The sequence below is a fragment of the Piliocolobus tephrosceles genome, chromosome 12, assembly GCF_002776525.5.
Source record: "Piliocolobus tephrosceles isolate RC106 chromosome 12, ASM277652v3, whole genome shotgun sequence".
NCBI classification, from domain to species: domain Eukaryota; kingdom Metazoa; phylum Chordata; class Mammalia; order Primates; family Cercopithecidae; genus Piliocolobus; species Piliocolobus tephrosceles.
Window position 1 is genome coordinate 24746728 of NC_045445.1, and position 11134 is coordinate 24757861.

An 11134-nucleotide genomic window follows, 5' to 3' on the forward strand; every position below is an offset into this window, starting at 1 on the left:
CTTCCTTCCTTCCTTCCTTCCTTCCTTCCTTCCTTCCTTCCTTCCTTCCTTCCTTCTTTCTTTCTTTCTTTCTTTCTTTCTTTCTTTCTTTCTTTCTTTCTTTCTTTCTTTCTTTCCCTTCCTTCCTTCCTTCCTTCCTTCCTTCCTTCCTTCCTTCCTTCCTTCCTTCCTTCCTACCTTTCTTTCCTTCCTTCTTTCCTTCTTTCTTTCTTCCTTCCTTCCTTCCTTCCTTCCTTCCTTCCTTCCTTCCTTCCTTCCTTCCTTCCTTCCTTCCTTTCTTTCTTTCTTTCGACAGTATCTTGCTCTGTCACCCAGGCTGGAGTGCAGTGGCAAGATCTCACTGCAACCTCCACCTCCCAGGTTCAAGCAAGTCTCCTGCCTTACCCACCCAAGTAGCTGGGATTACAGGTGCCCGCCACCACACCCAACTAATTTTTGTATTTTTAATAGAGGCGGGGTTTCAACATGTTGGTCAGACTGGTCTTGAACTCCTGACTTCAGATGATCCGCCCGCCTTGGCCTCCCAAAGTGCTGGGATTACAGGCGTGAGTTACCGTGCCTGGCCTGAGGCAAGCATTTCTGACACTTTTGCCCTACAGTTTCTTTTGGCCCCCAAAGATTACCAGCAACATGCTTGCATCATCTACCTCTGCATGTTACTCAATCTTTTTTTTTTTTTTGGGAGGGGGGCGGTCTTTGAAATGCTGTTGAAAGTTATGGCTCTTTCCCCCCAGAAAAATGCAGATACTTAGCAGTCAGCACACAGTTCCAGTGGGTCCCTGGAATATCTGAAGCCCAGCCATAGGGATCAGACAAGAAGCCCTGAGCCATGCCAGAAAGAGTAGGGTCCCACTGGGTGCTAAAGCTGGGAGTGTGAGTGCCCTGGGGTAGTGGCTAAGTTGTTGGGAGGCATTTGCTGGTCTTCCTCCCCTTAATGGGATGGAAGCACTTTGCTGCCATGGTCAGTTCATTCCTCTGGTGGCCTGTGGGCTGGTACCGGCTTGCTCAGGGCTACCTTGTGTCCTTTTTCTGCAGCCATGAGCTCCTGCCCCCTTACCCTTCTTGGTTCTCACAGGCTGTGGCCATGGAGTTCTGAAGAACTGGTGGGCACACGGTTATTTGGGGAGGAGCTAGCTTTGTGCTACAGGGCCTGGGAGGCTTGGGCCACTGGGGAGACCCAGGCGGCTACCCATGTCTGCAAATCCACACTCACAGGCCGTCTCCTCAAGCGCCGACAGAAGGACGGCAGTTGGGGCCTTCTGATGCTTCTGCATCTGACTTCGGACGTCGGATACTTTCTCCTGCCAAGTGCTCCCTAGAAGCAAAGGAGCCCAAAGAAAGTGTAAGTGACAGACCTTGCCTTTGGCACTTGGTTCCTGGAAGGTCAGCCTTAGAGCAACAGTTTTGCATCCTCTTAAAAAGCAGCAGAACCCTTTCCTCGGACAAACTCTTACTTGTGTACTCATTAATGACATGGGCCCTGCACCAAGATGGGGCTCAAATCCTGGCTTTGCCATTACTGGATGGGTGACCTTGGGCAAATTACTTAACCCCTCTGTGTCTCATTTTGCACATCTGTAAAATGGGGATGAAGTATAATAAGTATCTGCCTCAATAGGGTTGCTATGAGGATGGAATGAATTAATATTTGTAAAGGACACTCAATGGTATCTTGAGATGTAGTAACTCTTGTATCTTTCTGATTAATAAATAAGCATGCAGACTGAGATCAGGAGAGCAGTTCTAGTTGAAGGACAAAGGGGTAGGGCTGGGGCCATGTTCAACCTTCTCCTCTGCGGTAACTGTAGTATTTACTAAGCCACGGGTACTGGTCTAAGTACTCCATGTGCATCGTTCTAATTCTTACCCGTCCCATTTTACAGATAAGGAAACTGAGGCTTCAGAGAGGTAAAGTGACTTGTCTAGGGTTTCATGGATGCAAGACGCGGAGCTGGGATTTGAACTCTGGTCTGTCTGACTGCATGGTCCACGCTCTTAATCTGTACAGACACTACTGTCTTGATAACATCGTCAGTCTCCAAATCTGTCCTTAAACTCTGTGTCACAGCACCGTCCTTTCTCAGATGCTTATATCCAGGTTCTAGGACTTTAGTTTTCATCTTCTGTCCCTGCCCCCTGTAAGGTATTCAAAGAATCTACACTAGGCAGGACTAGGAGTTTGCTGGCCAAAGGCCATAAAGAGTCCTAGTTGGGTTCAGATATGAGCATAAATAACTTAATGTCGTGAAAAATATTTCGTGTAAACTGGTGAAACTATTCAACAATGACCAAAGCTTTGGGTACAATACATTTTGCAGGTTTATTTTACTACATATTTAACACATAATTTATGTTATGTGTAAAATACACATAGCATAAAATGTATCATTTTAACCTTTTGAAAGTGCACAATTCAGTGGCTTTCAGCACACTCACAATGTTGTGCAATCATCGCCACGATCTAATTCTAGAACATTTTCATCATCCCCAAAGGAAACCCTGTGCTCACTAAGGAGTCACTCCCTATCCCCCCTCCCCTGAGCCCCAGGAAACCACTAATTTATTTTCTGTCTCTATGGATTTGCCAATGCTGGATATTTCATACAAATGGAATTGTACAATTCCATTGAGAAGGCCAGGCCTTCTCTGACTGGCTTCTTTCACTTGCAATTATGTTTTCAAGGTTCAGGAATATGATACCTTTCTGAGAAACCAAATGAACCCAAATTTCAACAGTCTAGTGCGTACAGGTATCTTTGAGTAGCGAACTTTTCATGTTCTGCCCTTTGCACTCTCCTTTCTCCTTTAAAACCTGCAAGTGGCTGGAAAGTCTCTCTCGTCTCTATAAGCTTATTGAAGCTGAACTCTGTTCTTCGGCTTCCAAACTCAAGCTCCAGGTGCCTTTTTCTTGAAGACTGGCAGCGTGCGATGACTCGGCATCCCCTCACTTTTGGGAAGTGACAAAACCCTTCCAGCCCCAGAAAGGTTTTTCTTTTTTTTTCTCCTCCCCTTCCCGACATAACTTTGACTTTCTTTATCTGAATAAGATGAGTTTTATTTATGATTTAACAGTCTTGGATAGCAAGTTTCTTTTAAAATGGTGTCAAGATGCAGAAAGAATGATTCTACAATTTACATCAGAACAGATAAAGAAAAATGGACATAATTTTCACTTGTTTCATCATGGCTGCTATTTTGAAATCTCCCTTCTGCTTTACTGGCTCCTTTCTAAATGAGAAATTGTGTGGACTTGCATGTGGAAAGGGATCTCTTGGCTTGATCACCGTTACTAGGAATCCAAGTTCATTGGCTCATTCAGAATTCCCAGGGAGATAGGAGCAGTTGGTGGCCAAGATACTGATTCATAATCAGTAGCCCGGTCCTGGTCAGGACTTTAGTTACGACTTACAGGAATCTTACAACATACTGTTCTTTTGTGATGTATTTAGATAGTGTCAACAGGGTCAAGGTTATTGATGTTATATTTTTCTAACTTTCTTGATTGGTCCAGCAAAACCTGAACTGTAATCTGTGCTACAGAATGACTCTGAACTTAGTTATTTACTTATCCACTCCTGGCCCACCTGACCCCGGCCATCTCACAAATCTAAATTCTTTATCACAAGAGGGTCAGAAGTAAAGGTCTGAATGATTCATTATGGATCAGTCTCCACCACCAGACAAGCAAATCATATCATGCTTTTTTATCTCTCTTGAAAGGGGTTGGATATTTCCTCTCATCTTTCTCTGTTTTCCTTCTTTCCTCCCTTCCTACTCCATCTTGCTTCAAACCTTAACATTCTTTAATCCAACATTTTCTAAGTATGGTCGGAGGACATTTTGATTCAGACTCCTCAAGGGGAGGAGGCCCTGAAATCTGCATTTTAAACAAGCATCCCAGGTGACTCATGTGCATGCTAAGGTTTGCAAACCACTGCTTTGGTACCTCTGATGATGAAGTTCGCCACCTACGGAATAGCAGCCGGGACTTGCGTTGCTACAAGTTGGGAAGGAAACTGGGCTTACTGAATCACCTGTGAATGCCTCCTGCAGGGCATAAATGGGTTGATTTGGAACCGGTGGCCTCTCTGATCCCCACACCAGGTCCACAAGGTTGGTTGTGATGGACACCAGCTGTCTGTTAGAGCCTTGGAGGGCCAGATTATAACTCTCCCAGGTGTCTGCAGAGACAGGAAGGAGTCACTTGTCCCTTGCCCATTTACGCCTCAGGAAAAAATTGTGATTCAAGCAAAGTTAGTCCTGGTTCCCTTTGCCTCCATTTGCAGCCCAGCTGCCCTGAGCCTGCCCCAGCAGCCTGCCCCCCCTCCCCCGGCATGTGTGCCCATGCTGGGGTATGTTTCTCGTCCTCTTTCTGCTTTCCAAGCCTAATGCCCTGAGCCTACTCGAACACTGACCGCCACAAATTGGCTAAGCTTGTCTTTTACATTGCCAGTGGCTGTGGGTGGTCCTTCTTTTGGGCATTAATTATTTTATCAGGGCTTCAATGTCACAGTCCAAAGGAATGGTGATGTTCCGGCCATTGGACAGGCTGGCAAAGAAGCCAGTTGTAAAGCACAAGCCTTTCAGTACATATTCATAAAGACTCCTCTTCGGGGGAACGGGCTGGCCAGCTGTCTGGGGCCCCAGAACTCAGAGAGTTGTATTCTCAGGGGCCTTTTTAAAAAAAAAAAAAAACAAAACAAAACTCAGAGGCCCTCCCAACTCTTTTGACCCTTCTAAGCTACCTTCCAGAAGAGGGTTACCATGTGATTCCAGCACCATCATTGGCAGGGTTCCAGGGCACAGAGGATGGTTCTGAGTTCAAGCACATTCTGCCTATTCATCCACTGGATCTTTAATGATTCACTGAGTCTTCTAGGTTGGGTCTCTGCACTCATGGATTTTAAAATATTTGTACTGATTCTTTTAAATGTATTTTAATTACACAATTCCATGAATACATCCTCATTGCAAAACATTCTGCAACTACAATTTCAAATGCTCTATCTTTATAGTCCCACCACCCCTCCTTCTACCAAGGTCCATTTCTTTATATCCCAGGAAAGCTAAGTCACCCTTGTTGGCATGGACAAATTCAGGGACTGAGGGAAGACCATACCAATGGACAAGAGGAAGGGGTCAAAGCCCACACACCCTCCAGCGGGAATCTCGGTGAGGAGCCAGGTGACAATAGGAGTGGTGCCAACTGAAAGATAGGAAGGAATGCAGAGGTCACCCCCAGGGCCAGCCCAAGGCCCTGCAGCCAGGGGTTCTGTCTGACGGTCCTACCACGTGTGTCTTCCTTGAGATCAGCCTTGAAGGTCAGTGATGGCCTCAAATTTCCTAAGCTCCCCATAGGGACCCAGCATGGTCTTACATGCATGCTCTCACCTATATCTTCCTGAACCTAGTCCAGGTCCCAAGACTTGGGGGACAAATCCATGCGGCCCTTCTACCTTCCTTATGGAGCTCCCAGTTGCAGTCCATCTGCCGCTCAGCCTGAGTCCAGTAGCGACTGTCGGTCCAGACAGCTGCTTTCTTCATGGTCACCACTGCAGTTCCTGGGGCAGAACAGAGAAACTTGCAGGTGAGGGTGAAGGGGAGGAACGTGGCATTAGCTGATGGATGTGCAATGCAGTGCTGGCTCTGAGAATGCCACGAGGGGCCTCTGGAAAGAGATTCTCTCCTCCATTGGAAGGAAGTGAGGAAGGAGATGTTAAAAAGAGCTATGGGGGGAGCTGGCAGAAAGGTGTCCTGAATCAGGCACCTCTGCTTTGTGTCCACGGCTGCTTGTGGACTTTCAGCAGAAGTGAGGTCAACTTTTGGCTGCAAGTAGGCGCTCTCAGGAAAGATGGGGCTCAGCGTAAAGACTCGGTGGCTAATCAGGACGCTAAGGCAGAGGCTCAGCTGAGGACTGGTGGGGAAGAATAATCCAGAGATTTTGGCAAAGGGAAAAAGAGCCTATGATGCACGAGGCAGGGTAGTTTGAAGCCCAAGGAGGAACGTTTGAGGATCAGAAAAGGAAACTTGGATTTCATTCAATGGGCCAGGATCACGGTGCGAGGCCCCTTCAGACACTGTCATCTCATCAAGGGCTTCTGTTTGTGTCTCATTTGGCCATGTGAAGTGATGGTGTCCGTAAAGCAACTGGCAAAGGAAAGCTTTGTCCCCAAATGAGCCCTCAGGTGAAGGGAATCGGCAGATTCTAAGTGGTTAGAGGTAAGAAGTAGCAACTATGCAGAAACGGAGCCCAGGAGTGCCAGACTGGGCCTGGCTGCAGCAGAGGTAATGAGCATGGGAAGGCAGCCTCTGCCTCATTATTTCTACACATCTGCCTCATTTCTACACAGAAAGTGGCTGGTGGGCTATGAGATATGTGCCCTGGGGAATATGATGGCTTTGGGGTGGTGGACGGAGACAGAGAGAGTAGAAGGGTTTTCTCTACAGTAGGTTCTGGGTTCCCAGATGCTGAGACACTAGCCATATTAGGTCCTCTGTGACCACCTCTGGATCTACCAACAAAAGCAATGGGGCTGGGTAATGATTGTCACCTGCAGACCCTGTAAAGCCTGTAATCCACGCACGCCTCTCGTCATGTTGGCCGATGTACTCATTCTAGGAAATCAACAACACCATCATTAGCCTTTTTCGTGGTGTCAGATCCCACATGAAAGGCCCCCAACCACATCCCAGTTATTTCTGTCTGTCGGCTCCAACCCCTTGTCAGCTACAAGCCCAAGCACACCAAGTGCCTCTTCCAGGAAGCCCTCTGTAACTCTCCCAGCCTTCAATATCTTCCCTTCCTTTGAGCAACTGTAACTTTTGCAATTCAACACCCCCCGCCCCGCCCCATCCACACTGGACTCAGTGCAACACTGGACTGTTCTGCAAAGGAGCCTTGTTGCCCTGCCCTGCAAATTCTATGCAGTCCAGGGTCCTGTCTTTTGGTTCGTTTGGGTTTTCCCCTCCAGCTAACCCTTCTCCCTCCTGAGTCAAGCACAGTAGACTCGGAACATCATAACTTCTGCAAAGGGCTTTACATATTATCATATTTTGATCCTCATAATCCTTGGAGATAGATCTCATTACAGACCCATTTCTCTTTGCAGAAGAGGAAACTGAGGCTCAGGGAAGTTCAGACACTTACCCAACATTCTTAGCCCTTCCCAGCATGTAGGAAAACTAATTCAAACAAGCTCATTGACACTGAAAATGCCCTCTCTCCCAAATGGGCTGGTGTTGGAAAGGTGGATGGTATGGAGGGTGGAGCTAGTGATGGGAAGCGGTGGGATGGGTGCCCCCCTCCACAATCAACCCCGCACTCCCATAACCCAGGATTTTGGATCATTTTGCTACTCCATTCCACAGAGTATGGGAAGCCCTGGGCCGGAAGGGAGCTTAGAGTTCTTCCAGTCCAATTTCCAGCCCACCTTCTAACCTCCTAGGGCAGGGATACCCTAAACATTCATTCTGGATCTGCCTTCTAGGAATTGATGAAAATTGATTCTGAAGTTGTTTATAGTTTAATTTCTTGAGGTTAAGGAGGTTTGGCAATGTCTCCCCACCTATGTAGAAGGATACATTCTTTCAGTTGCCCTAAAACTGCCGTGTCCATGCTCTCCACTTCCCTCCCTTTGCCCGTCAGATCCTTTCTCTGCCTTAATCTTCTGAGTTTTAACAGCTACTGTTTGTGGTCTCTGACCCAGGGTATTGGAGAGGGCAAGGGGGAGAGAAGCTGTCTCTTACCATGTGAGCATCCGTGTCTGGGATGATGTAGGCCGAGAGATTCTGGGTCTGCATCTGCTGGCGGAGGGCTGTGAGTGACACTGTGGTGTTGACCACAGTAACTGGAAGGTACTGACAGATGACAAGAAGATATTGAGACACAAACAAACAGATACACACGTTGCTTAGAGAAAATGACACATGGGCCCCTGGCCTCCAGAAGAGCCCCCAGCCTCTCCTGAAGCAGGGGTTGGGGAAAGTTAGGCTGACCTGGCTTGGGAAGGGTTGGGGCGGCAACTGATATTACCACTTAGTCCAGATAAAGATGCCTGGGCTGGGTGGAGATGGAGGTGTTGAAGAGTTTGGAAAGGGACCCCTTGTGACAGTAACGGGACCTGAGTCTGGGATGCGGGTGTGGGTGAGAACTGCAGGGGTCTGAGCTCTGGCACTGGGCCAGGCCATGCAGACGGTCCTTCTTTGGCTACCTGGGGGTAATACTTACATTAAAACATGCACAATTTGGGGCATACTTGCAGTAAATTCTTATTTGTTATCTAAAATTCAAATGTAACTGGGTGTCCTGTATTTTATCTGGCAACCTTCCCTTGGCAGGGCTTTTTCAGGTTGCCACCCACTGGTCCCAAATGGCAGAGGAGAGTGAATGAATGCCCCCAGCAGTTTGAGATATTGCCCAGAAAGACCCTTTCCAGACCAGTTCTCTACTTCTTTACAGGTCGTTTTAGCTTTAAAACGAAAAGCATGCTTTCGTTTGTGCTGTTTTGCTTTCTACTCCACAATATATCCATGTTTGTTTTAACATAAAAGTAATGTGGTTCGCCCACCCACCTGCCTGCCCCAGGGGGTCCCATAAAGTTGATATTGCTAGCAGATGTACTGCGTTTTTCCCATGGTTTACAGTGCTGCTGGCATGCCTACCCCTTAGCCCTACTCTGATTGTAGAAAAAATCACTCTGCTCCCCAGCTAGGAAGCTGACTACTGAAGCCCCTTCTGCGGGACCTTTTCCTCATCTTCACACCCCAGGCCTCCCCCTCTTGCCTTTCCATTGGCTCTTCTTTGGTTTTGGTTTTGTTTTGTTTTGTTTTTGAGACAGAGTCTCGCTCTGTTGCCCAGACTGGAGTGTAGTGGCACGATCTCGGCTCACTGCAACCTCTGCTTCCTGGGTTCAAGCAATTCTTCTGCCTCAGCCTCCTAAGTAGCGGGGATTACAGGGACCCGCCACCATGCCTAGTTCATTTTTTAAAATTTTTAGTAGAGATGGGGTTTCACCATTTTGCCCAGGCTGGTCTCGAACTCCTGACCTCAGGTGATCCACCCGACTTGGTCTCCCAAAGTGCTGGGATTACAGGCATCAGCCACAGTGCCTGGCCTCCGTTGGCTCTTCTAACCCCTGTCTTCCTCTCTCTTCCCTTCTGTGCTTCTCCTTTTGCTGTCACTCTAGAATTTGTCTTTTTTCCCTCCCATCTTTCTCGCCTCTGCCTGGCCTCAGCCAAAGGCCAGCTAGGGCCCTCCTGCCCTCCTCCCTCCTCCTAGCGGGGTTTCCCAGACCCAGATCAGCACGGAAGCAGATAACCTGCTGCGGGAATGAGTGGGAGGGAGGGGAGGGCACTGATGTGAAGGGGAGGGAGTGGAGGGGGGAGGGGCCCCAGAGTCCGGAAATCAGGAGAAAGCCTGGTAGGGGGAGGGGCTACCAACTGAGCGAATGGGGGATGCAGAAGACGATAGGGCACAGCGGGGGTGCCTCGGTGCAGGGGTGCGTGGGGCAGGGTGGCAGGGAGGTGCGCTGGGGGGGAGGGGGGCTGTGCGCGGGGCGGGGGCGGGGGCCACTCACAGGAGGGTTGGTGGAACAGTTTCTCACATCCTGCCCTCCAAGGTCCGCTGTCTTTGGGTGGCCCCAGGCACAAGCTAGAAGCCCGGAGAGAAATCCAGGGTCATTTGGGGACCAGCTAGTTACTAGAGAGGGAAGGCGTATCCTCCCTCAGCCCGCCCTGCAGGGCCTCCGTCCTTTGAAACGCACGAAGCTGGCCAGCTCTACTTGAGGATAAAAATAATCACATTTCATAGGAAATCAGGCTGAACTGGATAGCACCCTGGGTCACAATCAAAGAAATCTGTTTCATAGACAAGTGATTGCCACTTTTGGATAGGTTTTAGTGCTCATTAAATCAATTTTTCTTCTAATCTAATTGGGTCTTTTCAGGGTTTAGTGAAGTGGAAAAGTTGTGTGTAAATTAAATTTTTGTTATCAAATTTTATTTGAAATGCTCTAGAGGATCACACTAAATAATCACCCCACCTTCATTTTAGCCTTTTATAAATCTAATTGTATAATACACTGGGTTGACTTCAATTCAAGGCCTGCTTGCACTGTTTCTTACAGTCCAAATCTTTGCCTATCGTTCCAGGTTCATTTTCAATATATTAGACAGAAATCCCAATCTTCTATGGTGAGGAAAGGTGGATTAATAAGCATTTAAAGACACCCTACTATGTGCCAGATACTGAACACAGCAATTCACCTACAGTATCTCATTTGATATTTGTGACATCCCTATGAGGTGGAAATTATTGTTCACTTTCTGCAGAGGAGCAAGTCAAGGCCCAGATATATCTGGTAACTTGTCTAACTTGTGCCACCAGCAGTCAGTGGTAGAACAGGGATTTGAACCCAGGCCATCTTAATACAAAAGAGGTGAGGGTCCTTTCTGTCCTCCCACTCTGCCAAGTATGAGAGGTGGGCCTGGAAAGGGTGATGCCACAGAAGGGACAGAGTATATAGAGATCTAGTTTCCAGTTAGGGCTCTGCCCCAAATTTAGAGTGACTCAAGAGTGACCCCCCCCCCCAATATTGAGCAAACATCTCCTAAGCGCCTACTGTGTGCCAGGCACTGGACTAAGTTCTCCAGGCTCTGGACCTCTGGAAAGGAGGGGCTTGAATTAGACAAAGTCCCTTCCTGCCCTGAAAGCCCAGTGGTCTCTGATAGTCCTTGCCTCTAACCCCTCTGTCTTTTAGAGAGGGATTTCTCTAGAGGGTAATGGGGTCCTGAGTGTGGGGAGACGTTACACTCCCCCCGGCCTCACCCCTTTTTTATTTGAGACAGAGTCTCTCTCTGTCACCCAGGCTGGAGTGCAGTGGGGCGATTTCAGCTCACTGCAATCACTGCCTCCCGGGTTCAAGCGATTCTCCTGCCTCAGCCTCCCAAGTAGCTAGGACTACAGGCATGCACCCACCACACCCAGCTAATTTTTGTATTTTTAGTAGAGATGGGGTTTCACTATATTGGCCAGGCTGGTCTCGAACTCCTGACCTCAAGTGATCCACCCGCCTCGGCCTCCCAAAGTGTTGGGATTACAGGCGTGAGTCACTGCACCCAACACCCCTCCGCACCT

At 48.2% G+C, this 11134-nt stretch overlaps 1 protein-coding gene across 1 annotated transcript in view; it reads right to left on the bottom strand.

Annotated features, from left to right (window-relative positions):
- XPNPEP2 (X-prolyl aminopeptidase 2) overlaps positions 1 to 11134 on the bottom strand; it is a 30714-nt gene that overhangs the window by 17896 nt on the left and 1684 nt on the right. Inside the window, exons 2-8 of the mRNA XM_023198830.2 lie at positions 9576 to 9649; positions 7747 to 7857; positions 6552 to 6615; positions 5457 to 5561; positions 5120 to 5206; positions 4035 to 4181; positions 1214 to 1315 (exon numbers count right to left, since the gene is read on the bottom strand). Of these exons, the coding sequence (XP_023054598.1) occupies positions 1214 to 1315; positions 4035 to 4181; positions 5120 to 5206; positions 5457 to 5561; positions 6552 to 6615; positions 7747 to 7857; positions 9576 to 9649 (690 nt within the window). The remainder of the gene's footprint in view (positions 1 to 1213; positions 1316 to 4034; positions 4182 to 5119; positions 5207 to 5456; positions 5562 to 6551; positions 6616 to 7746; positions 7858 to 9575; positions 9650 to 11134) is intronic.